Source organism: Palaemon carinicauda, chromosome 18 (assembly GCF_036898095.1).
Source record: "Palaemon carinicauda isolate YSFRI2023 chromosome 18, ASM3689809v2, whole genome shotgun sequence".
NCBI classification, from domain to species: Eukaryota; Metazoa; Arthropoda; class Malacostraca; order Decapoda; family Palaemonidae; genus Palaemon; species Palaemon carinicauda.
This window is the reverse complement of record NC_090742.1, coordinates 14535043-14560301: the sequence shown is the minus strand read 5'-3', so window position 1 is coordinate 14560301 and position 25259 is coordinate 14535043. Positions and strand designations below refer to the sequence as shown.

General features: G+C 44.3%; 1 protein-coding gene across 3 annotated transcripts in view; it reads left to right on the top strand.

Annotated features, from left to right (window-relative positions):
• The window catches only part of LOC137657622 (NADH dehydrogenase [ubiquinone] 1 alpha subcomplex assembly factor 3), a 346628-nt gene that overhangs the window by 314156 nt on the left and 7213 nt on the right, over positions 1-25259 (top strand). For all 3 annotated transcript variants that reach the window (XM_068391993.1, XM_068391995.1, XM_068391994.1), the window contains exon 5: positions 12708-12796. In XM_068391993.1, the coding sequence (XP_068248094.1) occupies positions 12708-12796 (89 nt within the window). The remainder of the gene's footprint in view (positions 1-12707; positions 12797-25259) is intronic.

The window sequence follows — 25259 nt, the reverse complement described above, 5'->3', positions numbered from 1 at the left end:
CTTCCCCTAAGGGTGGACCTTCTACGTCAGCCACGCGTAAAGAAGGTACACCAAGGCCTCCACGCTCTTCGTCTGACTGCCTTCAGACTATCGAAAGACTCTCGAGAGCTAGAGGCTTTTCGAAGGAGGCAGCCAGAGCGATTGCTTGAGCAAGGAGAACATCCACCCTTAGAGTCTACCAATCGAAGTGGGAAATCTTCCGAAACTGGTGCAAGTCAGTATCCGTATCCTCGACCAGTACCTCTGTAACTCGAATAGCTGACTTTCTCTTATATCTGAGGAAAGAACGATCCCTTTCAGCTCCCACTATCAAGGGTTACAGAAGCATGTTGACATCAGTCTTCCGTCACAGAGGCTTAGATCTTTCCTACAATAAAGATATACAGGACCTCCTTAAGTCTTTTGAGACCACGAAGGAGCGTCGTTTGGTTACACCTGGTTGGAATTTAGACGTGGTACTAAGATTCCTTATGTCAGACAGGTTCGAACCGCTACAATCAGCCTCCCTGAAAGATATCACCTTAAAGACTCTTTTCCTGATATGCTTGCCACAGCTAAAAGAGTCAGTGAGATTCATGCCTTCAGCAAGAACATCGGATTCTCATCCGAAACGGCTACATGTTCTACAACTTGGTTTTCTAGCCAAACACGAGCTGCCTTCTCGGCCTTGACCAATATCGTTCGATATTCCAAACTTATCGTATGGTGGGAAATGAACTAGAAAGAGTCTTATGTCCTGTAAGAGCTCTTGAGTTCTATTTAAAAACCTTTACGAGGCCCGTCTGAAGCTTTATGGTGTTCAGTTAAGAATCCATCTTTGCCTATGTCAAAGAATGCTTTATCCTATTTTATCAGACTGTTAATACGAGAAGCTCATTCCCATCTGAATGAGGAAGACCAAGCTTTGCTGAAGGTAAGGACACACGAAGTTAGAGCTGTCGCAACTTCCGTGGCCTTTAAACAAAATAGATCTCTGCAAAGTATAATCGACGCAACCTATTGGAAAAGCAAGTCAGTGTTCGCGTCTTTTTATCTTAAGAATGTCCAGTCTCTTTACGAGAACTGCTACACTCTGGGACCATTTGTAGCAACGAGTGCAGTAGTGGGTGAGGGCTCAACCACTACAATTCCCTAATTCCATAACCTTTTTAATCTTTCTCTTGAAATGTTTTATTATTGTTTTTGGGTTGTCCGGAAGGCTAAGAAGCCTTTCGCATCCTACTTGATTTGGCGGGTGGTCAAAGTCATTTCTTGAGAAGCGCCTAGATTAGAGGTTTTGATGAGGTCCTGTTGTATGGGTTGCAACCCTTGATACTTCAGATCCTAGGGGTCGCTCAGCATCCTAAGAGGATCGCGAGGCTCCGTAAGGAAGACGTACTTAAAAAGGCAGAGTAATTGTTCAAGTCGACTTCCTTACCAGGTACTTATTTATTTTATGTTTGTTATTTTGAATAACTGCTAAAATGAAATACAAAATACTTAGCTCTTAATGTAAACATATAATGCTGGTCTCTACCCACCCCCCTGGGTGTGAATCAGCTATATGATCACCGGCTAAGTTTAATATTGAAAAATGTTATTTTCATTGGTAAAATAAATTTTTGAATATACTTACCCGGTGATCATATATTAAAGGACCCTCCCTTCCTCCCCAATAGAGACCCAGTGGGCCGAGGAGAAAATTGGTTCTGTGTTGACATGGAGTACTTGAGTACCTGCTCGACAGATGGCGCTGTTGATGTACACCCCCACCTGTATAGCGATCGCTGGCGTATTTTGTCCTTAGGTTTTTCTGTCGGGCAGCAGAGCTGACAGCTATATGATCACCGGGTAAGTATATTCAAAAATTTATTTTACCAATGAAAATAACATGATTGCATTCTCTGTTTTATCCTTGATCCGATTAATCATTACTCTACCATACACTTTTCCAACTACGCTTAACAAACTAATACCTCTTGAATTACAACACTCATGCACATCTCCCTTACCCTTATATAGTGGTACAATACATGCACAAACACAATCTACTGGTACCATTGACAACACAAAACACATATTAAACAATCTCACCAACCATTCAAGTACAGTCACACCCCCTTCCTTCAACATCTCAGCTCTCACACCATCCATACCAGACGCTTTTCCTACTCTCGTTTCATCTAGTGCTCTCCTCACTTCATCCATTGTAATCTCTCTCTCATTCTCATCTCCCATCACTGGCACCTCAACACCTGCAACAGCAATTATATCTGCCTCCCTATTATCCTCAACATTCAGTAAACTTTCAAAATACTCCGCCCATCTTTTCCTTGCCTCCTCTCCTTTTAACAACCTTCCATTTCCATCTTTCACTGTCTCTTCAATTCTTGAGCCAGTCTTCCTTACTCTCTTCACTTCTTTCCAAAACTTCTTATTCTCTTCATATGAATGACCCAATCCCGGACCCCACCTCAGGTCAGCTGCCTTCTTTGCCTCAAGTACCTTGCGCTTTACTTCCACATTTTTTTCTTTATATTTTTCATACTTCTCTATACTATTACTCTGCAGCCATTCTTCAAAAACACTCTTTTTCTCTTCCACTTTTACCTTCACTCCTTCATTCCACCATTCACTGCCCTTCCTCATGCTGCCTCCAACAACCTTCTTGCCACACACATCATTTGCAATCCCAACAAAATTTTCTTTTACTAACTTCCACTCCTCCTCTAAATTGCCAGTTTCTCTTACTTTCACTTCGTCATATGTCATTTTCAACCTTTCCTGATATTTACTTTTTACCCCCGGTTTTATTAGCTCTTCAACCCTCACTAGCTCCCTTTTACATCCACCTACTCTATTCCCCCACTCTTTTGCTACAACTAATTTTCCTTCCACCAAAAAATGATCAGACATACCGTTAGCCATACCCCTAAACACGTGCACGTCTTTCAATCTTCCAAACATTCTTTTAGTCATCAACACATAATCCATTAATGCCCTTTCTACTACTCTTCCATTTGCCACTCTTACCCATGTATACTTATTTTTATCTTTCTTTTTGAAAAAGCTATTACTTATCACCATCTCTTGCTCAACACACATATCTACCAGTCTCTCACCACTCTCATTTTCACCTGGTACGCCATACTTCCCAATGACACCTTCTACCTCTCCAGCGCCCACTCTAGCATTTAAGTCACCCATGACAACTACATAATTCCTTCTACCCAGTCCTTCTACACACCTAGTTAATTCATTCCAGAACTCATTCTGCTCTTCTTCACTTTTCCCACTACCTGGCCCATACGCACTGACAAACGCCCAACATTCCCTACCCAACCTAACCCTTACCCACATTAACCTAGATGATATCTCCTTCCATTCCACTACTTTACCTGTCATCCATTCACTCAGCAATAAAGCCACACCCTCTCTCGCTCTTCCCCTTTCAATCCCATAAGTGTTAGAATTTGGGAGTTGCCAAGCATTGAACTCAGCTTAACATGAGCCGAGGGTCACCCTCTAAACAGATGCAAATCCAACCTTTCCTCGGGTAACCTTAGTGGACCTTTGCAACTCTTATTTGAGTTTACGAATCCTCCACTAAATCTGTTTTTGTTACCTTTTATATTTTATTATATTTTATATCGTCTTTATGTTGTATTGTTACTGATCTTGAGATATTTTATATTGTTATTTATTACTTTTTATAGTTTTTATAGTTTATTTATTTCATTATTTCCTTTCCTCACTGGGATATTTTTCCCTGTGGGATCCTTTGGGCTTATAGCATCCTGCTTTTCCAACTAGGGTTGTAGATTTACTACTACTACTAATAATTTAAATGGCACTGTAAGGAAACGAAAGATTTTGTTTCTTCTGCTATATGTATGTACAGTGAACCCTCGTTTATCGCGGTAGATAGGTTCCAGACGCGGCCGCGATAGGTGAAAATCCGCGAAATAGTGACACCATATTTACCTATTTATTCAACATGTATATTCAGACTTTTAAAACCTTCCCTTGTTCGTAGTACTGTTAACAAACTACCCTTTAATGTGCAGAACACTTAATGCATGTACTACAGTACCCTAAACTAAAAAAGTCACAAATATTAAAGGCTATTTTATATCATGCGTTTCCTAAACACGCTAAAAAGCATGATAAAAAATGGCAACCAATATTTTGTTTACATTTATCTCTGATCATAATGAAGAAACAAACTGGAGGTAGAGCTTTGCTTATTACCAAGACATATTTCCCATACTTTTCCCTTAGAACTACATCACATCATCTTACTTTAGATATATATATATATATATATATATATATATATATATATATATATATATATATATATATATATATATATGTGTGTGTGTGTGTGTGCGTGTGTGTATATATATATATATTTATATGTATACACATATACATACCTACATATATACATACATACATATATACATAAATACATGCATACATATATATATATATATATTACTGTATATATATGGGTTATGGAAAAAATCCGCGAAGTGGTGAATCCGCGATGGTCGAACCGCGAAGTAGAGAGGGTTCACTGTATTGTATGGCACTTTAGAGAGAGAGAGAGAGAGAGAGAGTGATCAGCTGATGAAATCAAAGCCTTGTTTTTGTTTCATTTCATTGCTCACCACAATTCATGATACTGTACAATGATGTTAATTTTATTCTTGAATTCAGGGCTATTAAATATGATAGGGGATAGTTAATACAGTTTTTTCAATATTAAACTTACCCGATGATCATATAGCTGTCAGCTCTGCTGCCCGACAGAAAAAACCTACGGGCGGAATACGCCAGCGATCGCTATACAGGTGGGGGTGTACATCAACAGCGCCATCTGTCGAGTAGGTACTCAAGTACTCTATGTCAACACAGAACCAATTTTCTCTCTGTCGTGCCACCGGCAAGACCTACTGAATACGCTCTTGTTTTCTGAATTGAATTTCACGTTATTTGGTGAAGTATTCATCTCTAGTTATTAGCTATCGCTGTGCAGAAGTTATCTTCAATACTTCCTTGCATTCTTTTTTGGATTTGGATTATTTGTTGACGACTTGGATAGATTTTGAATTCCCCCCTTTGACTAATTCAAGTTGTCTGACCCTTCTCAAGTCCCCAAGTACAGGAAATGTAGCGCTAGGGACTGTTCAAGGTGTCTTCCCAAGGCCTCTATCGATCCGCACACCGTTTGTTCCAATTGTAGGGGTAAAGCCTGTCAATTGGAAGATCGATGTGAGGATTGCGATGGGCTTTCGGAATTCGGGTTTCAAGAATACCTGAAATATGCACGTAGGCTAGAGAAGGATAGGCTCAGGAGGAGTTCGTCTCGCTCTATTGATTTTTCCTCTCCCCATGCCCCTCAACCTATTCCTTCCCCTGTAGTGGTTGCACCCGACCCCCCTGCTAGCTCTCATCAAACTTCAATGGCGGATATGATGCGTGCCATTCAGGCTCTAAGTGAGAGAGTCGAGTCATTGGCTAATGACCGCAATCAACTCATGGCTGATGTCAGAGAGTTGAAAGATAAAAGTGCAGTGGGAAGTGAAGTGAGTGTCAGTGCAGTGAAAAGTGTCAGTGTTACGCATGAGGGTGCGTCTGTTCGTGCCTGTCGTCCTCCCAGTCCGGGACCTCTTGCAAGCTCCCAAGCCCAGGGGAGAAGCAATGTCGTACGACCAAAGGGTTCGACAGGCTTTAATCAGCGTACAGACGTACCCTCCGTGGTTTCGGACGTATCTTACCGAGATCGTCCCACCCACAAGAAGACGAGTGAGCCCATTTTGTCCTCGTCTGCGGAAGAGGTTTCTAGACAGAAACGATGGACCAAGGTCTCACGGCCTCTTAAGCGTAAGGTCCCTTCCGAGCTAGTCCAACGGCCCAGGTGTAGCCACTGGGTCAGTTCGGACTTGCTGCAGTCCTCCGACGACTGCACACCTCCCAAGAGAGGCAAAGAGGTACCGCAACAGGCAGTAACTCCGTCTGTTGCCGCACCCGCTGTTTTAGACCCTCAGTCTCAACGGACAGTAGCTCCGTCTGTTGCCGCTTTTGTAGACCCTAAGTGGTCTTTACTGCAGTCTATGCAGACTCAGTTAGCTGCGGTTATGCAGGAGTTTCGTGCGGAGAAGGTTGACACTGCTCCCGTTAGCCTACAACCTGCCACGGTTGTGCGCCCAGCTCACGCTGAGGCTGCCTGCTCCCACACTCCGGCTGCGGAGAAGGTTCACGCTGCACCCGTTAACCTACAACCTGCCACGGTTGTGCGCACAGCAGACGCTGAGGCTGCCTGCTCCCACACTCCGGCTGTGAGAGCTCCTCCACCCATGCGCAGTCGACCCTGCCAGACGCATGCTGACTCCCACAGACGCACGGAGCACTCCGTTGCCGTGCGTGAGCTACCACAACAACAGGAGGGTGGAGTTAGGCTGCCGTGTTTTGACGCGGTGCGTCAGCCTCCGCAACCCACGGTGGTCTCCGCTATCCTTCCACAGTCGGGTGTAGACTCTTTGCGCACCCACTCAGCTTTGGTTGTTGCCAGTTCTCAGACTGACCAACAGTGGCATGATGTTGGGTCCAGTGCAGCCACGCATGCACCCGTGCTGCCGGACTCAGCCGTCCAGCCCACTCCGTTGTCTCTTCCTCCTCAACATTCAGACGATGGTATCTCTGATGATGACGAAGCTGCACATCTTGACGACCAACACTCCGACATCGAAGAACCCAAGACCACGCCTCCCTCCTTAGACTTTAGGAAAGTGCTTGCGCTCTTTAAGGATTTATATCCAGACCAGTTTGTGTCTGCAGCACCACGCTCACCTCCCTCTGAGTTCGCTTTAGGCATGCAGTCAGCAGCTCCTGCCTTTACGAAGCTCGTACTCGCTCGCTCGTCCAAGAGAGCTTTAAGGGTACTGGGAGAGTGGTTGCAGTCTAAGAAGCAGTTGGGAAAGACTTCCTTCATGTTTCCCCCGGTCAAGCTTGCTTCCAGATCTAGCGTCTGGTATGCCACGGGAGAAGTTCTCGGCTTGGGAGTTCCTGCCTCTGCCCAGGGCGACTTCTCAAGTCTAGTAGACTCTCCCCGCAGGCTGGCTATGAGACGCTCCAAGATTTGCTGGACCCCTTCGGACATGGACCATCTTATGAAGGGAGTTTTCCGCGCTTTCGAGGTCTTTAACTTCATGGACTGGTGTTTGGGAGCATTGAGCAGGAAGACCTCCCCTTCGGATAAGGAAACTTCCATGCTCATCATGTCCTGCATGGACAAAGCCATTCGGGATGGGTCTAGTGAGCTTGCGGCTTCTTTCGTGTCTGGAGTACTCAAGAAGCGAGATCACCTTTGCTCCTTCTTATCAGCTGGAGTCACCCCATGTCAAAAGTCGGAGCTGATGTTCGCTCCACTCTCTAAGTGTCTCTTCCCTGAAGAGTTGATCAAGGAGATTGCTGCCTCCTTGATCCAGAAAGACACCCATGACCTGGTGGCGTCTTCCGCACGCAAAGTCACACCTTTGCCCTCCGTACCTAGACCTAGGATGGACACGCCAGCTTCAAGGTTCATCCCGCCCTTTCGTGGCAGAGCCTCCAGCAGAGGAGGTGCTCGTGCCGGAAGTCAACGTGGGAGCAAAAAGAAGGGTTCCAAGTCCTCTAGAGGCAGAGTCTGACTGCCATCCTCTTCAGACAGCAGTGGGAGCCAGGCTCAAGAACTACTGGCAGGCCTGGGAGAACAGGGGCGCAGACGTACAGTCTGTGAAGTTACTCAGAGAGGGGTACAAGATTCCATTCTTATGCAAGCCCCCTCTAGCAACGACTCCCATCAACCTCTCTCCCAGGTACAGAGAGGAGGAAAAGAGGCTAGCTTTACAGCAAGAGGTGTCTCTCTTACTACAAAAGGGAGCGGTAGTCATAGTCCGGGACCATCAATCCCCGGGCTTCTACAACCGCCTCTTCTTAGTGCCGAAGAAGACAGGAGGGTGGAGACCGGTGCTAGACGTCAGTTCTCTGAATGTCTTTGTCACAAAGCAGACGTTCACCATGGAGACGACAAAGTCGGTTCTAGCAGCGGTCAGGAAGGAAGACTGGATGGTCTCGTTAGACCTAAAGGACGCGTACTTTCACGTCCCCATCCACCCAGATTCCCAACCTTTTCTAAGGTTCGTTTTCGGGAAGGTCGTCTACCAGTTCCAAGCCCTGTGCTTTGGCCTAAGCACGGCACCTCTAGTTTTTACCAAACTGATGAGGAATATTGCCAAATTCCTACACTTAGCAAACATCAGAGCCTCCCTCTATTTGGACGACTGGCTTTTAAGAGCTGCGTCAAGTCGTCGCTGTCTGGAGAATCTACAGTGGACTCTAGATCTGACCAAGGAATTGGGTCTCCTGGTCAATATAGAAAAGTTCCAACTCGTCCCATCCCAAACTATAGTTTACCTAGGCATGGAGATTCAGAGTCAAGCTTTTCGGGCTTTTCCGTCGGCCCCCAGAATCAATCAAGCCCAAGAATGCATCCAGTCCATGCTGAAGAAGGACCGGTGTTCTGTCAGACAGTGGATGAGTCTGATAGGGACGCTTTCATCACTGGACCAGTTCATCGCGTTAGGGAGACTTCACCTTCGCCCCCTTCAATTTCACTTAACTGCTCACTGGAGAAAGGACAAGACGCTAGAAGCGGTCTCAGTTCCTGTTTCCGAGAAGATGAAGTCGTCACTGACTTGGTGGAAGAACAACATTCTCCTCAGGGAAGGTCTGCCACTGGCTGTTCAGACCCCCGACCACCTTCTCTTCTCGGACGCATCGGACACGGGCTGGGGTGCGACGTTGGACGGTCGGGAATGCTCGGGCACGTGGAATGCGGTTCAAAGCGAGTTACACATCAACTGCAAGGAGCTACTGGCAGTTCATCTGGCCTTGAGAAGCTTCAAGTCCCTCCTTCTAGGCAAGGTGGTGGAGGTGAACTCCGACAACACCACAGCACTGGCGTACATCTCCAAGCAAGGAGGGACTCATTCGATGAAGTTGTACGAGATCGCAAGGGACCTCCTCACCTGGTCAAGAGATCGAAACATATCCCTTGTAACGAGGTTCATTCAAGGCGACATGAATGTCATGGCAGACCGCCTCAGCCGGAAGGGTCAAATCATCCCAACAGAGTGGACCCTTCACAAGAATGTATGCAACAAACTATGGGCATTGTGGGGCCAACCCACCATAGATCTGTTTGCAACCTCGATGACCAAGAGGCTCCCAAATTATTGCTCACCGATTCCGGACCCAGCAGCTGTTCACATAGATGCCTTTCTTCTGGATTGGTCCCATCTAGACCTTTATGCGTTCCCCCCGTTCAAGATTGTCAACAGAGTACTGCAGAAGTTCGCCTCTCACGAAGGGACAAGGTTGACGTTGGTTGCTCCCCTCTGGCCCGCGAGAGAATGGTTCACCGAGGTACTGCAATGGCTAGTAGACGTTCCCAGAACACTTCCTCTAAGAGTGGACCTTCTGCGTCAGCCGCATGTAAAGAAGGTACACCCAAGCCTCCACGCTCTTCGTCTGACTGCCTTCAGACTATCGAAAGACTCTCGAGAGCTAGAGGCTTTTCGAAGGAGGTAGCCAAAGCGATTGCTAGAGCTAGGAGGGCATCCACTCTCAAAGTCTACCAGTCGAAGTGGGAAGTCTTCCGAAGTTGGTGCAAGTCCAAATCAGTATCCTCAACCAGTACCTCTGTAACTCAGATAGCTGACTTCCTGTTATACCTAAGGAAGGAAAGATCCCTTTCAGCACCCACGATCAAGGGTTACAGAAGCATGTTAGCAGCAGTCTTCCGTCACAGAGGCTTAGATCTGTCCAACAACAAGGATCTACAAGACCTCCTTAAGTCTTTTGAGACCACGAAGGAGCGTCGGTTGGCCACACCAGGTTGGAACTTAGACGTGGTACTAAGATTCCTTATGTCAGCAAGGTTCGAGCCACTTCAATCAGCCTCTTTTAAAGATCTCACGTTGAAAACTCTTTTTCTCGTCTGCTTAGCAACAGCTAAAAGAGTCAGTGAAATACACGCCTTCAGCAGGAACATTGGATTTACATCTGAAACGGCTACATGTTCCTTACAGCTTGGTTTTTTAGCCAAAAACGAACTTCCTTCTCGTCCTTGGCCGAAATCGTTCGAAATTCCATGCCTTGCTAGTTTGGTTGGAAATGAACAAGAAAGAGTACTGTGCCCAGTAAGAGCTCTTAAGTACTATTTGAAACGGACTAAGCCATTACGTGGACAATCAGAAGCTTTATGGTGTGCCATTAAGAAACCTTCTTTACCAATGTCGAAGAATGCAGTTTCTTATTATATCAGACTTTTAATTCGAGAAGCTCATTCCAATCTGAATGAGGAGGACCATGCTTTGCTGAAGGTAAGGACACATGAAGTTAGAGCTGTCGCAACTTCAGTGGCCTTCAAACAAAACAGATCTCTGCAGAGTGTAATGGATGCAACCTATTGGAGAAGCAAGTCAGTGTTTGCATCATTTTACCTTAAAGATGTCCAGTCTCTTTACGAGAACTGCTACACCCTGGGACCATTCGTAGCAGCGAGTGCAGTAGTGGGTGAGGGCTCAGCCACTACATTCCCATAATCCCATAACCTTTTTTAATCTTTCTCTTGAAATGCTTTTTATTGTTGTTTTTTGGGTTGTCCGGAAGGCTAAGAAGCCTTTCGCATCCTGGTTGATTTGGCGGGTGGTCAAATTCTTTCTTGAGAAGCGCCTAGATTAGAGGTTGTGATGAGGTCCTTTAGTATGGGTTGCAGCCCTTCATACTTCAGCTCCTAGGAGTCGCTCAGCATCCTGTGAGGATCGCGAGGCTCAGTAAGGAAGACGTACTTAAAAAGGCAGAGTAATTGTTCAAGTCGACTTCCTTACCAGGTACTTATTAATTTTATGTTTGTTATTTTGAATAACTGCTAAAATGAAATACGGAATACTTAGCTCTTAAGGTTAACATATATGCTGGTCTCTACCCACCCCCCTGGGTGTGAATCAGCTATATGATCATCGGGTAAGTTTAATATTGAAAAATGTTATTTTCATTAGTAAAATAAATTTTTGAATATACTTACCCGGTGATCATAAATTAAAGGACCCACCCTTCCTCCCCAATAGAGACCCAGTGGACCGAGGAGAAAATTGGTTCTGTGTTGACATAGAGTACTTGAGTACCTACTCGACAGATGGCGCTGTTGATGTACACCCCCACCTGTATAGCGATCGCTGGCGTATTCCGCCCGTAGGTTTTTTCTGTCGGGCAGCAGAGCTGACAGCTATATGATCATCGGGTAAGTATATTCAAAAATTTATTTTACTAATGAAAATAACATTTTTATTTTAGGTAAATTACAGTTCATTTAGTTTAAATATGAAAAATGCTGAGGACTTGTGGTCTACATTAAATAGACTTACCATGTATTCGTTTGGGAAAAGTTAGTTTCATATCCGTGATTTTGACATATGCAGCCCTTTTCATGAGATAAAGAGAGTGGACTGTAGTGAAAGAACAGCATCCCTTCATAGCCACCGCCATTTTGATATTTCATTCTTCGTGCTGTGCTAGATGTGCCCTATTAGTAGTTATGGTGGAATTTAGTTGTTACTAACAGGATACAAATATTTGTCCTTTGATATTATTATTATTATTATTATTATTATTGTTATTATTATTATTATTATTATTATTAGGCAAGCTACAACCCTAGTTGGAAAAGCAAGATGCTATAAGCCCAAGGGCTCCAACAGGGAAAAATAGCCCAGTGAGGGAAGGAAACAAAGAAATAGATAAACGAGGTAGGAAGTAATAAAAATTAAAATAAATTATTGTAAAAAACATAGCATTAAAACAGATATCATATATAAACTATAAAAAGACTTATGTCAGCCTGTTCAACTTAAAAAAAAAACATTTGTGGCAAGTTTGACCTTTTGAAGTTATACTGATTCAACTACCCAATTAGGAAGATCATTCCACAACTTGGTCACAGCTGGAATAAAACTTCTAAAATACTGTGTAGTATTGAGCCTCATGATGGAGAAGGCCCGACTATTAGAATTAACTGCATGCCTAGTATTATGAACAGGATGGAACTGTCCAGGAAGATCTGAATGTAAAGGATGATCAGAGTTATGAAAAATCTTATGCAGCATACATAATGAACTAATTAAACGATGGTGCCTAAGATTAGTATCTAGATCAGGGATAAGAATGGCCACAATTTTTTATTATTTATGATGAGATAAGATTCTTTACTATAAATATGTTAGCTTCATAAATGTTTGTTTTATTTTTTTGGTAAACTGTGTAGCTCATGTGGTAGATTTTTTGGTAAATTGAGTGCTATTCAGTATTTTCTTTTGGCAGGAGCAAATTCCTCTTCACATGCATCATAAAAAACTAATGCTGTATTTACTTGGTAAATATTTTAGCTCTTGTAAATACAGTATTCATACCGTACTCACATTATTTATTTAGTTGTTCTTTGTTTCATTTTGGGTTTTTATTAGTCTTATAAAAGTGGAAACCATCCCTGCTCCAGTACAGCTGTTTTTGAGTCAGATCTTGAAAATTTTTTTAATAAAATCTCCACACTATTTGGATTTGGTATGAATTTTTTGGGTACAGTACTGGTATCTCATGTTTACTTTTTATTTTCTTTACAGATATATTGGTTATTGGTGTTGGCGATAGGGGGAACACCTTAAACCCACGTGTATTTAAGTATTTAAGAAACAAAGGATTAAATATTGAGGTATGGCGTATTTATTTTTATTTTGTATCTTATTCTTTTCGTGATTTTTTTTTTCTTTTTTTTTTGTGATAGGTCACATAAACTTTTCTAAAAATCACTCCCAAGAGATCAAGATTACACTTAATTTGAATGAATCTACCCAAGATTTATGTGTTATTCCTTAGATAAGGATGAGATTTGACAATCTCCAGTAAAAATATGGCAAATTTCATCTATAAATTTTAAAACCCAGTGGTTCCCAGTTGTAGAGGAACCGTCGTAAGGATATGGCATGGATGCTCCTGCATCTTACCTTATCTGACGTTTTAAAACTTCCTTCTGTAAAGTTGCATCTATTGACAAGACACTCCTGTTTTTTGGTGTTGTCTTTCCTCATTATTTCTTTAAACTTCTCATGGCATTCATATTGCTTCTCTCTTAATGCTGGTTAAATGTCGACATTTACCTTTAAACTAAAAATTTCCTGTTTTCCTTCATTGTTCATTATAATGACCGTCCCCTTCAAGTGAAGTTTTGGGTATCATAGGGCAACTATTCCTCATATCCTTTTTTCTTTTTGCTCTCTCGTTGGTCATGTTATAGTCAACAACTGTACCTGTCCTTCTGATTGTGATTTTGTTTTTTAGGAAGCTCTAAATAAAGGCATTATATTTTATCATATTCAAGAGGATGGTGTTTCTGCCTTCTCTGTCTTTTGTCAGGATTGTTTAAGGAATTAGTTCCTGGACAATACATATTGATTCTCATTCTCTTAGTTTCATGAGTTAGGGGCTAAAGTGTTATTTTTCAATATTAAACTTACCCGATAATCATGTAGCTGTCAACTCCGTTGCCCGACAGAATTCTACGGGAGGGATACGCCAGCTATCACTATACTAGAAGGGGGTGTACTCACAAGCGCCACCTGTGGCCAGGTACTACAGTACTTGTTGTTGACGCCACCTCACTTTTTCCTCTGTCGTGCTTCCGGCAAGACGTTCTTGGATACGCTTATGATTTTGGAGTATTGTTCACGGTTTGGTGAAGTATTTCTCTAAAATTTGCAGCTATTCGCTATACTGGAAACTTCTATATTAGCTTAGTTAGCTTTTGGAATTAATTTGATTAATTATGGTGACGAAGAGAGTATGAACTCTCTTTCACCTTTAAATGGCCGACCCTTCCCTTAGACGGAAGTGTTGGTGTATAAGAGAGTTTAGACTCTCTTTCTTAATTTTGCTTAACAAAAGTTATAGATTTATTTTATATCTCTCCGCCTCTTATAGGCCTCTTCGATTAACTTCCTTTTATTATAAACTTATTAAAATTAATTTTTATATTTGTTTATATTCGACCTTCCTAATAGTAGGCGGTCTTTTCTTGGTACCGAAGTTAATTAACTTTGAGCCCGTCATTTCGGTTTTACCTGTTAACATATTATGCTATTTTAATGTCTTTGAAAGAATTTCTTTGATAGTCTCGTACTGTTTTCAAAGTTGAACTAACGTTTTGTTTTGTCTCTGCAGTTGTTGACGTTCAGAACGTTCAACTTGCGCTCTATCGTTACGATAGAGAAAGAATTTTCACGGTTTCACGTTGCAGTAAGAGTAACCGTGTCTAGCGTTTTGTTCATTCTTTCTTAACTTAATGGTTTTAATCCTAATAAAGGAACTTTTCATTTTGGGAAATATTTCAGTTTTTTCCTTTAACAATAATATGTTTTAACGATATATATGATTGGGCTCTTCTCTCAGGTTCTAAGTCAAGAGAGAGAAAGAGAGAGAGAGATAGAGACGGAGGGAGAAAGAGGAGGATAAACGTTTCATTCAAGCGAGTAACGTTGTTATCGTTTTTGCTCTTCTCCCTAGTCTCTTTAGGGGAAGAAGGTAAACGTTTCTAGAGTGATCTAGTGTTTAGTCTCTTTCCAGCCACTGAATTATTTATCTTTCATTAGATTTTTCTGTTACATTGTAATTCTGTTTTCGCAATTACTAACTTTTGAGAAAGGATAGAATTGCGTGTTTCAGTTACAAACCACTTAAAGTTTCGAGTTCAGTGAAATAAGTGCAAACAGAAAATCAAAGTGATAAGTGATTAGCGCAAAGTGTGTCAGTGTTGTGCGTGAGGGTACTTCTGTGCGGGCCAGTCGTCCTCCCAGTCCGGGACCTCTTGCAAGCTCCCAAGCCCAGGGGAGAAGCAATGTCGAAGGGCAAAAGGGTTCAGCAGGCCTTGATCGGCGCACAGAAGTATCCTCGGTGGTTGCGGGCGTGTCTTACCGAGACCGTCACTCCCACCCGCAGACGATTGAGCCCTTATTTTGCTCGTCTGCAGAAGAAATTTAGGGGAGAAAACGCTGGTCTCAGGTCTCAAGACCTCTTAAACGTAAAGTCCAGACCTATGCCAGACGTACGAAGTTAGAGTTCAACAACCCGGATGCAGTCATTGGGTTAGCTCTGACTCGCCGCAGTCATCAGTTGAATGCACTCCGCCTAAGAGGAGTAAGGTTCTGCCGCAACAGATCTCTGCTGTTAAGGCTTTACCTCAGCAGACCTTAGTGTCTGCCGACCCCAAGTTGACTCTACTGCAGTCCATGCAGTCACAACTTTCGGTCTTGATGCGTGAGTGTCGGGCTGAGAAGGTTGCGCCTCCGCCTGCGCTCGCTCCGCCTGCGCTCGCTCCGCCTGCGCTCGCTCCGCCTGCGCTCGCTCCGCCTGACCGCAGTACCGCCTGCCAGGCGTACGATGTTGAGCCACGTTATGAGTTTACTGATCCCAGTGGTGTGCAGCTCCCTCCGCGTTCCTTAAGGCAACCTCAGCAATGGGAACAGGAGGAAGAGAGGTATAAGCCTCCGCTTCCACTTGCTGTTCCACCAGTGAGGCAACACTCGCTTGAGGTACAACAACCTCTCCCATCCATGAGTCAGTCTCCTCAGCTCTCGCTGCAGCGAGCTCAACCCTCCTCAAGGCAAGCACCTCAACACCTTAGCCTTGCGCCTCAGGAGCCTCAACTTGCGAGACTTTTACTGCGTTCTGCGCAGCCACTACCTTTTCGCTCTCAGCTCACACCGCAGGAACCTCAACTCGTTCCTCTGGAACTTGCTACTACGCATCCGCCAACCACTCAGCAAGCGCAACCCTTGAGTTCAGCCACTCATGCCATGAGTCAGCCTCCTCCACCCATGCGCCTACCTTCTGCTACTTCTTTTGATCAGCCTTTGCAGACTGAGCCTCAGGTGTTCCCTCAACAGAGTCTTGAAGAGGAAACCACAACTATTGTTGTTCCAGCTCGTTCTGACTCTGCTGTTCAGCATACCTTACCTCCATTTTCAAACATTATGATAATGGAGGTTATTTGTATTACTTATAAAAATATATTTGTATTCCTTGCAATATATTTTTAACAATATCGCAAAATATGGCAAAAATATGAATCATGAGTTATGAATGTAAGGTAAATATTATGTTGATATTAAAACCCCATGCAAGCATGCATAAAGCACTCTAGCACTGGTCATGGAATTTCTGAGAAATGTTAAACGCCATGCACACGCTCTGCTTACCTTACAGCATGCTCTACATACAGCATGCTCTGCTTACAGCATGCTCTGCATACAACATGCTCTGCATACAGCATGCTCTGCATTCAGCATGCTCTGCATTCAGCATGCTCTGCATACAACATGCTCTACATACAGCATGCTCTGCATACAGCATGCTCTGCATACAACATGCTCTGCATACAGCATGCTCTGCATTCAGCATGCTCTGCATACAACATGCTCTGCATACAGCATGCTCTGCATTCAGCATGCTCTGCATACAACATGCTCTACATACAGCATGCTCTGCATACAGCATACTCTGCATACAACATGCTCTGCATACCTTACCGCATGCTTCTCAGTCACACATCTTTGGTTGTTGCCAACTCACTAGACTGTCAAGCAGTTTCATAACGTTGCCTTCTAGTCTGCTGCTTTTGCACCAGTGAAACCCTCACTGAGAGAACTTAGCTTTTCTAGGATATGGTCCCTGTAGATAAGAAAGTTCTTTTCTCCCTCCTTCTGATATTCCCTTGAGGACTCTGTCATTTGGAGGGAGCCTTTAGCTGCGTAGCCTCCTATGGACTTTTATTTAAGCATAACATGCTTCCAGGGAAGGTAATGGTTCCACTTCAGTCGCTAATCCCGTCTGTTACCACACCTGCTCCCATAGACCTTGAGCTGTGTTGCAAGACATGCAGTCCAAGCTTAGTCCTTGTTAGAGGATTTTTTTTTTGTTTACGGAGTCAATGTGTCACGGGGAAGACGTTCAACAACCAGCAGAAGTGACTTGTTGTAACGCAGTGCGGCAACCTCAGCAACCCGATAAGGAGTTGTCTGTACGACCCAGACAGTCTAGACAGATTCGGGTTGTCACTGTACTTCCTCGCTTGCCCATGGTTGACAGTTCACAGACTGTGCAGCAGTACCATGATCCTGTGTCCGGCTCCGTCAGACGACTGGCTTTTAAGAGCTCCCACAAGTCGTCGCTGTCTGGAGATTTTCAAATGGACTATGGATCTGACCAAGGAACTGGGCCTCCTGGTCAATTTTGAGGAGTCTCAGCTCGTCCCATCCCAGACCATTGTCTCCTTGGGTATGAATCTTCAGAGTCGAGCTTTTCGGGCTTCTCCGTCGGCCCCAAGGATCTTCCAAGCCCTAGAATGCATCCAGAGCATGCTGAGAAGGAACCGATGCTCAGTCAGGTAGTGGATGAGTCTAACAGGGACACTTTCATCGCTGGCCCTGTTCATCGTGTTAGGGAGACTCCACCTCCCCCCCCTTCAGTATCATCTAGCTGCTCACTGGATAAAGGACATGACGCTAGAGACGGTCTCAGTTCCTGTTTCCGAAGAGAGGAGGTCTTCTCTCGCGTGGTGTAAGAACAGCTTTCTTCTCAAGGAAGTCTACCTTTGGCTGTTCAGAAACACGACCGCCGTCTCCTCTCGGACGCATCAGACACGGGCTGGGGTGCGACTTTGGACGGACAAGAATGCTCGGGAACATGGAATCAGGAGCAAAGGACACTTCACATCAATTGCAAGGAGTTGTTGGCGGTTATTCTGGCCTTGATAAACTTCAAGTCCCTCCAGCTTAACAAAGTGGTGGAGGTGGACTCTGACAACACCACAGCCCTGGCTTACATCTTCAAGCAGGGAGGGACTCTTTCGTGGAAGTTGTTCTAGATCGCAAGGGACCTACTCATCTGGTCTAAAGATCGAAAGCTAACTGGTAACGAGGTTCATTCAGGGCGGTATGAATGTCATGGCAGATCACCTCAACCGGAAGGGTCAGGTCATCCCCACAGAGTGGACCCTTCTCAAGAATGTTTGCAGCAGACTTTGGGCCCTGTGGGGTCAGCCAACCATAGATCTGTTCGCTACCTCGATAACCTAGAGACTCCTGTTGTATTGTTCTCCGATTCCAGACCCAGCAGCAGTTCACGTGGATGCTTTGCTGCTGGATTGGTTCCATCTCGACCTGTATGCATTCCCGCCGTTCAAGATTGTCAACAGGGTACTTCAGAAGTTCTCCTCTCACAAAGGGACACGGCTGACGTTGGTTGGCTCCGCTCTGGCCCGCGAGAGAATGGTTCTTAGAGGTACTGCAATGGCTGGTCGACATTTCCAGGACTCTTCCTCTAGGAGTGAACCTTCTAAGTCTACCTCACGTAAAGAAGGTACACCCAATCCTCCACGCTCTTCGTCTGACTGCCTTCAGACTTTCGAAAGACTCTCAAGAGCTAGGGGCTTTTCGAAGGAGGCAGCCAGAGCGATTGCCAAAGCAAGGAGAACATCCACTCTCAGAATCTATCAGTCTCAAGGGGAAGTCTTCCGTAGCTGGTACAAGACCAATGCAGTTTCCTCAACCAGTACCACTGTAACCCAGATTGCTGACTTCCTGTTATATCTAAGGGAAGTAAGATCCCTTTCAGCTCCTACGATCAAGGGTTACAGAAGTATGTTGGCAGCGGTTTTCCGCCACAGAAGCTTGGATCTTTCCACCAACAAAGATCTACAGGACCTCCCTAGGTCTTTTGAGACCTCAAAGGAACGTCGGTTGTCCACTCCAGGCTGGAATCTAGACGTGGTCCTAAGGTTCCTTATGTCATCAAGATTTGAACCTCTCCAATCAGCCTCTTTTTAGGACCTCACATTAAAAACTCTTTTCCTCGTGTGCTTGACAACAGCTAAAAGAGTAAGTGAGATCCACGCCTTCAGCAGGATCATTGTTTTCACATCTGAAACGGCTACATGTTCCTTGCAGCTCGGTTTTTGCTAAACGAGCTTCCTTCACGTCCTTGGCCTAAGTCGTTCGAGATCCCAAGCCTGTCCAACTTGGTGGGGAATGAACTGAAGAGAGTACTTTGCCCAGTTAGAGCTCTTAGGTACTATCTAAAAAGGTCTTAACCTTTACAAGGACAATCAGAAGCCTTATAGTGTGCTATCAAGAAACCTTCTTTTCCAAGTTCTAAGAACTCAGTTTCTTACTATTCAGGCTTCTGATTAGAGAAACACATTCTCATCTGAAGGAAGAAGACCTTGCTTTGCTGAAGGTAAGGACACATGAAGTGGGAGCTGTGGCTACTTCAGTGGCCTTCAAACAGAGCCATTCTCTGCAGAGTGTTATGGATGCAACCTATTGGAGAAGCAAGTCAGTGTTCGCATCATTCTATCTCAAAGATGTCCAGTCTCTTTACGAGTACTGCTACACCCTGGGACCATTCGTAGCAACGAATGCAGTAGTAGGCGAGGGCTCAGCCACTACATTCCCATAATCCCATAACCCTTTAACCTTTCTCTTGAATACTTTTTATGGGTTGTACGGTCGGCTAAGAAGCCTTCCACATCCTTGTTGATTTGGCGGGTGGTCAATTCTTTCTTGAGAAGCGCCGAGGTTAAAGGTTGTGATGAGGTCCTTTAGTATGGGTTGCAGCCCTGTATACTTTAGCACCTTTGAGTTGATTCAGCCTTCCAAGAGGAACGCTGCGCTCAGTAAGGAAGACGATCTTATTAAAGGCAGAGTAACGGTTCAAGTCGACTTCCTTACCAGGTACTTATTATTTCATTGTTATTGTGGATAACTGATTATATGAAATACGGGATACTTAGCTATCCTTTAGTCTTGTACACTGGTTTTTCACCCACCCCCCTGGGTGTGAATCAGCTACATGATTATCGGGTAAGTTTAATATTGAAAAATGTTATTTTCATTAGTAAAATAAATTTTTGAATATACTTACCCGATAATCATGATTTAATTGACCCACCCTTCCTCCCCATAGAGAACCAGTGGACCGAGGAAAAAGTGAGGTGGCGTCAACAACAAGTACTGTAGTACCTGGCCACAGGTGGCGCTTGTGAGTACACCCCCTTCTAGTATAGTGATAGCTGGCGTATCCCTCCCGTAGAATTCTGTCGGGCAACGGAGTTGACAGCTACATGATTATCGGGTAAGTATATTCAAAAATTTATTTTACTAATGAAAATAACATTTTGATAACCGTTATGAAGAATATCCAGTAATTTCTTCTCAGTTCCTCAATTAGTAGCGGTTTTTGTAGCTGTTTTTGTAAAAGATTCAAATTGTAAAAGGAAATTGTCTTTTAATTCAGGGGGAAAGCCATAGAAGACTGGGCTTGTAGATATTTGTAGAAGTGAGGTTGTTGATGCCACACCAATTATTACTAAACTTGGGATAATTGGTAGTAATGAGCTACATAAATTTTCCTCTGATTTGGCTTTGCTTGTGCAAGCATGAAAGGTCAACATACCAATTGACAAAGACAGAATTCCTACCCTAACATACCCTGTTACAAATTCTAGGTTAACTCCTCAAGTTGTGCTTAACACATCAACATACCAAATATGATTGTTTAAATTAGGATCAGATGATTGATTATTTGTCATAGCTGGAAGTTAGTTACGGTTATAGATAGAGAAGCTAGATGTAAGATAAGGGAAAGAACTTAGTTTGGAGTCAGATTCTAATTAGGAGAGAGAAAATTCTTTGAATACCGTATTTACTTCTACTTTATTTTGTCTAAGTTTTGTTTATTTTATATCAGATATAAGAAGAGTAAAAGACCCATTAGTTTGGAGTCAGGTTCTGATTATGTGGTGGTGAACTTCTTTTAATACAGTTTTGTACTGTATTACTCCTGCTCTCTTCTTAATTGTGCTCTTTCCATATCATATAGGTATTATATTTGCTAAAGCTTGCTTTGAAATAATTAATTAATAGTGATAATATTGATATGATTACCATAAAGTAGCACTCCATTTTTATGGATTCCATGATAATATAGTAGCTTATTGTAGTGCAATTTGAAATACAGTTTCAGAAATGGGACTCATTTCAGTTTTTGAATAAAACAAAGATGGAGCAGATCTTCAAAACTGCTTTATGAGGCATCATTGTCATTTATTTTGAAACAATGTAAAGATTAATGTGGATTTCTTAGCAAGAATTAGAAGATATTAGATCAAGTTAAACTGGATATACAGTAGTCTGGTTTGTGGTATATCAAAGGTTTTCTTGCTTTTCATCCTCATCATCATCATAATAGTCTTCACATCGACTCTTTCCTTTACATTATAAGATAGTTAATGAGGTATCTCCATTCTTTTATGTCCTGAGCTCGGTCTTCGTGAATTCCCTGCGTGACTTAGTTATCCTATATCATCTCTTTCCATGATTTTCTGGGTCCTCATAGAGGTCTCTGGACTGTTACTTCCATACCTACTGTTCTTTTGTTTTATTTTTCTTGCTAACTGTTCTTCATCCCTTCTCGTTACATGAAGAAATGATTTCAATCTTTGCTTTCAAAGTTTCTTCCTAGCTTCTTGGTGCCACATCTCTACTAATTCTTCACTTGTGGAATGATCTACCCACCATACTACAGCCAGGATTTTTAACATTCTAAAGTTGTACATTCTCTAAATCTCTCTTTTGGGCTCAAGCCATGTCGTCCTGATGGAAGTTCCTTAAAGGCAGCTTCCTAGGGTATATTACAACTACGGCGATATTCCAAGAGAATTTACCTTAAGGTACCCAGAATTCTAACTCCTGGAGCGAGTATCCCTAAAAAGACCTTAGGGATATCGTAAATATCAGCGGACGTATTCTTGACACGCCACATAGCAATCTATACCCCGAATAGAGTTAACACTTCGTAGGGGTCAAATGGCAAGAAAACGAAAACGATAAGAAAGGGGGGGAGCCGTTCGTAAGGCATCTCTCCTCCCCGTTTCGTAAGCGTGCCCTGCGCCGCTCGCGGCGCCATCTGCATTCCTTTTTGCGTAGCTATACAACTCGGTGTTTTTCCCTGTGTTTCTACCAAAATCTTGGATTTACTCTCGTATTATGCTTTCTCCTACTTCTTCTGCTTCGGATAAGTTGAGTACTATTTCTTTTATGTATAAATGTAGGCTCTTGTTTAAAATTAAAGTAATTAAAAGAGTTATCTTTGATACAAGAGCTGTTGCCTGCTGGAGGCGTCATGGACGCTGTCGCTCGCTAGAATAGGATTTATTTGTTAGCAAGAGCGACGTTCCCAGCCCCCTGCGCTTTAATAATTAGCTGCTTAGCTTAATTAGGAATTCTGTTATGATGCGATAGTAGTGCGCCTGGCGAAAGATTTGCCTAGGCTGACCAACACTAGTCTTCGTAGTCTAGTTGTTGGCCTTTGTACTTCCTGCATGATAATTAGTCTTCCAAGTGTGATTTTATATTGCTTAAAGCGTTAGGCAACGTTATACATATAAGCCCTTTTTCGAGTATTTTCCAAGATAGTATTGGAGTGAGTTTCGGTGATTTAGGTAATCGATTCTCTTAGTGCCTAGGCTAGGTTGTCTTAGGTCATTATAATATTATCTGTTTCCCCGTTTGCTCCCTTCTCTTCGGGGAAGGGGCAAACCCTTTCCCTCTGTTTAAGCCTTAGGCTTAACTCTAGTGGGTTTATTTGAATTAATTTTCAAATATAACTATGCTGGAGGAGTACTGTACCTTCCTGCTCCAACTGAATTGGTTCAGAGGGGGACAGTACAGCAGTGTATTAGTCTGAGTCCGTGTTGGTCTAGCGTGGGGCAGAGTCTCCCTTGCTGCCTGACACGGGCATAGGAGGTTTATCCTCCTTGGATCACCTTGGAGGGTTTCTGTAGTTGATCCCTTCGCTCGGTGACCCCTCAGACTTGTCCTCTTTGCTGTTCCGGGTTCGGGATATGTTCCCTTTCCGGAATAGCAATTCCTTCCTTGCCTTGGTTTTAGGGAGGCAGCCAGTAGTGCCGGCCTCCCTCCCTGGATTTCTCTGGCTGAGATGAGCTTTCTTAGTTGGGAATGATCCTTAACCAAGGCAAGGTTGGACAGGACCCTCTGTCCTTCCCTTCTATTTTTCCGTTTCCTTTGTGTCAGTCGTCTCACATCCGTACCTAGCCTAGGTTAGGATGGGGAACTGACGTGGTCCCCTGTCGGCCGGCAGAGTGTGCCGACCGGCAGAGACCCTATCTCTTGAGTGCTGCCCGGTCCTTTCTTGGTCCCTCAACCGCTGCCGTCTGTAGATTCAGTAAGCAGTGGTTAGGAAGCCTGACTTAGTGTCTCCCCTTCCTCTCGGCACTCTTTCGGGTGCCGGGCGCAGAGGTTCATAGCCTCTTAGCCCGGCACTCATTCTGTTGTCTTCTTGTGTGTTGTCCTTGCCGTCTGCCGGCCTAGGGGCCGGCCGTCGGTAGGGGGTGTTCTTTAGTTCTCTTGCTGTCGGTCGGCGGTGGTTATATGCCTTTGCCGGCCGGTCTCTTTGCTCATCTGCCGGCCGCTATGAGTGGCGGCCGGTAGCCGAGCGCTACCTGGTGTGGATGCCAGCCGGCAGGGTTTGCTTACCGCTGCCGGCCGGCCTTCTACATTGCTCGGTTAGCCGGCCACTAAGAGTGATGGCCGGCTACACGGTGCTACCCGGGTGGCTACGGACCGGCAACCACTGCCGGCCGGTTCAGGCATGGGAACTGGAGTTCTCCCCAATAGGGGTGATCTGAAGTTGTATACTTGAGACCTACCTTTGAAAAAAAAAAAAAAAAAAAAAAAAAGGGGGGGGGGGGGTACTGACCGGCAAGAGCCGGCCGGCACACCACCCTCATGTACTGTATCAGTTCTTTCCTGGGTGGTGTATTCTACCAAGGGAGACCATGATATAGTAGGTTACAACACTGTTTTTTCTAACTTACTTGTGTTGCCTTGTGCAATCACTTGGTGTCGCCTTACAAGGATAAAAAGAGAATTCTTTTCATCTCTAGCCAGAATGGTAAAATCTTACCTTAGGTGTGAGCTACACCTAATTTCCCTCGGGAAATATGATCTCTGGTTATTCTAGCAAAGACTAACTACGTGATTTTATGGCTGGTGGGCTTCTACAGGTGATTGTGTGGGTTTCACAAGTAGGTGTCTTTCCCTTATTCTTTGTGAATGCTCATATATACATGTGAATTGAAATTCACTTGATATTCATGGAAATTTTCTTCTTTTACAGGAGGAGCATCCGAAATGTGATAGCGTTTTCTGCAATGTCCGCAGCAAGAACCTTTGCGGACATGTCTCGTGTAGGAGGCACGCGGCTTGCGCAGCCTCCAAGGATGATCATCGCTACTGGGATCCGCAGGTATGTGCAGTGTGTACTAACCTGCTATCAGAGGCTTTTGAATCCCCTAGGTCGGCGGAGTCAAGGGATGCAGCGAGGGAGAAGCTCCGTTTATGGGTAAGGGGTTTCCAGAAGAACACCACTGGACCTTATCTTCCTAATGAGAAGATGAGGGCATACCTTTCTCCCAAGGCTTCTACTGACGCTGTTGTTCCCCAGCCTCGGCCGGAGATCCCTCTCGTCCAGATCCCAGTGGAGGAGGATGTTGCGGATGCCATGCAGGACATCCAGCTGGATGACAAGATGTCTGACTTGTCCGACCGTGCGGAACAGGACCTCCTCGCAGAGGCTGAGGAGGAGGATCAAGATCCGATTGCCGTGGAGGAAGAGGTTTCCGTACCTTCAGACGTTCCGGTTCAGGCCCCTGAACCTATCCCCTCTACTTCGTCCGCTCTTCCAGCAGAGCTGGGACAGGCTCTCTCTTCCATCGTTGGTATGATACAACAGATGCAGAGGGAGAATAATCAGAAGGCTGCTGCAATGGAGCTCCAGATGCAGAAGATCACAGCATCACGTGGACCTCCAAAGAAGCTCAACGTGAAGGACCTTCCTCTGTGCTCGGATGCCAACCCGTGGAGATATTCCGAGCACATGCCGATGACGGTCGGGAAGATCGTCATGTCGGAGAAACTGGGTTCAGTTCTCCTTGAGGAGGTGGAATTCTGGCCCAGCAGAGGGGCCTACCCGGACTGTTATGTCCGTCTGAAGAAGGAGCCGGCCTCGAAGGAGGAGACGGAACCGAAGGAGGTGATCATCCT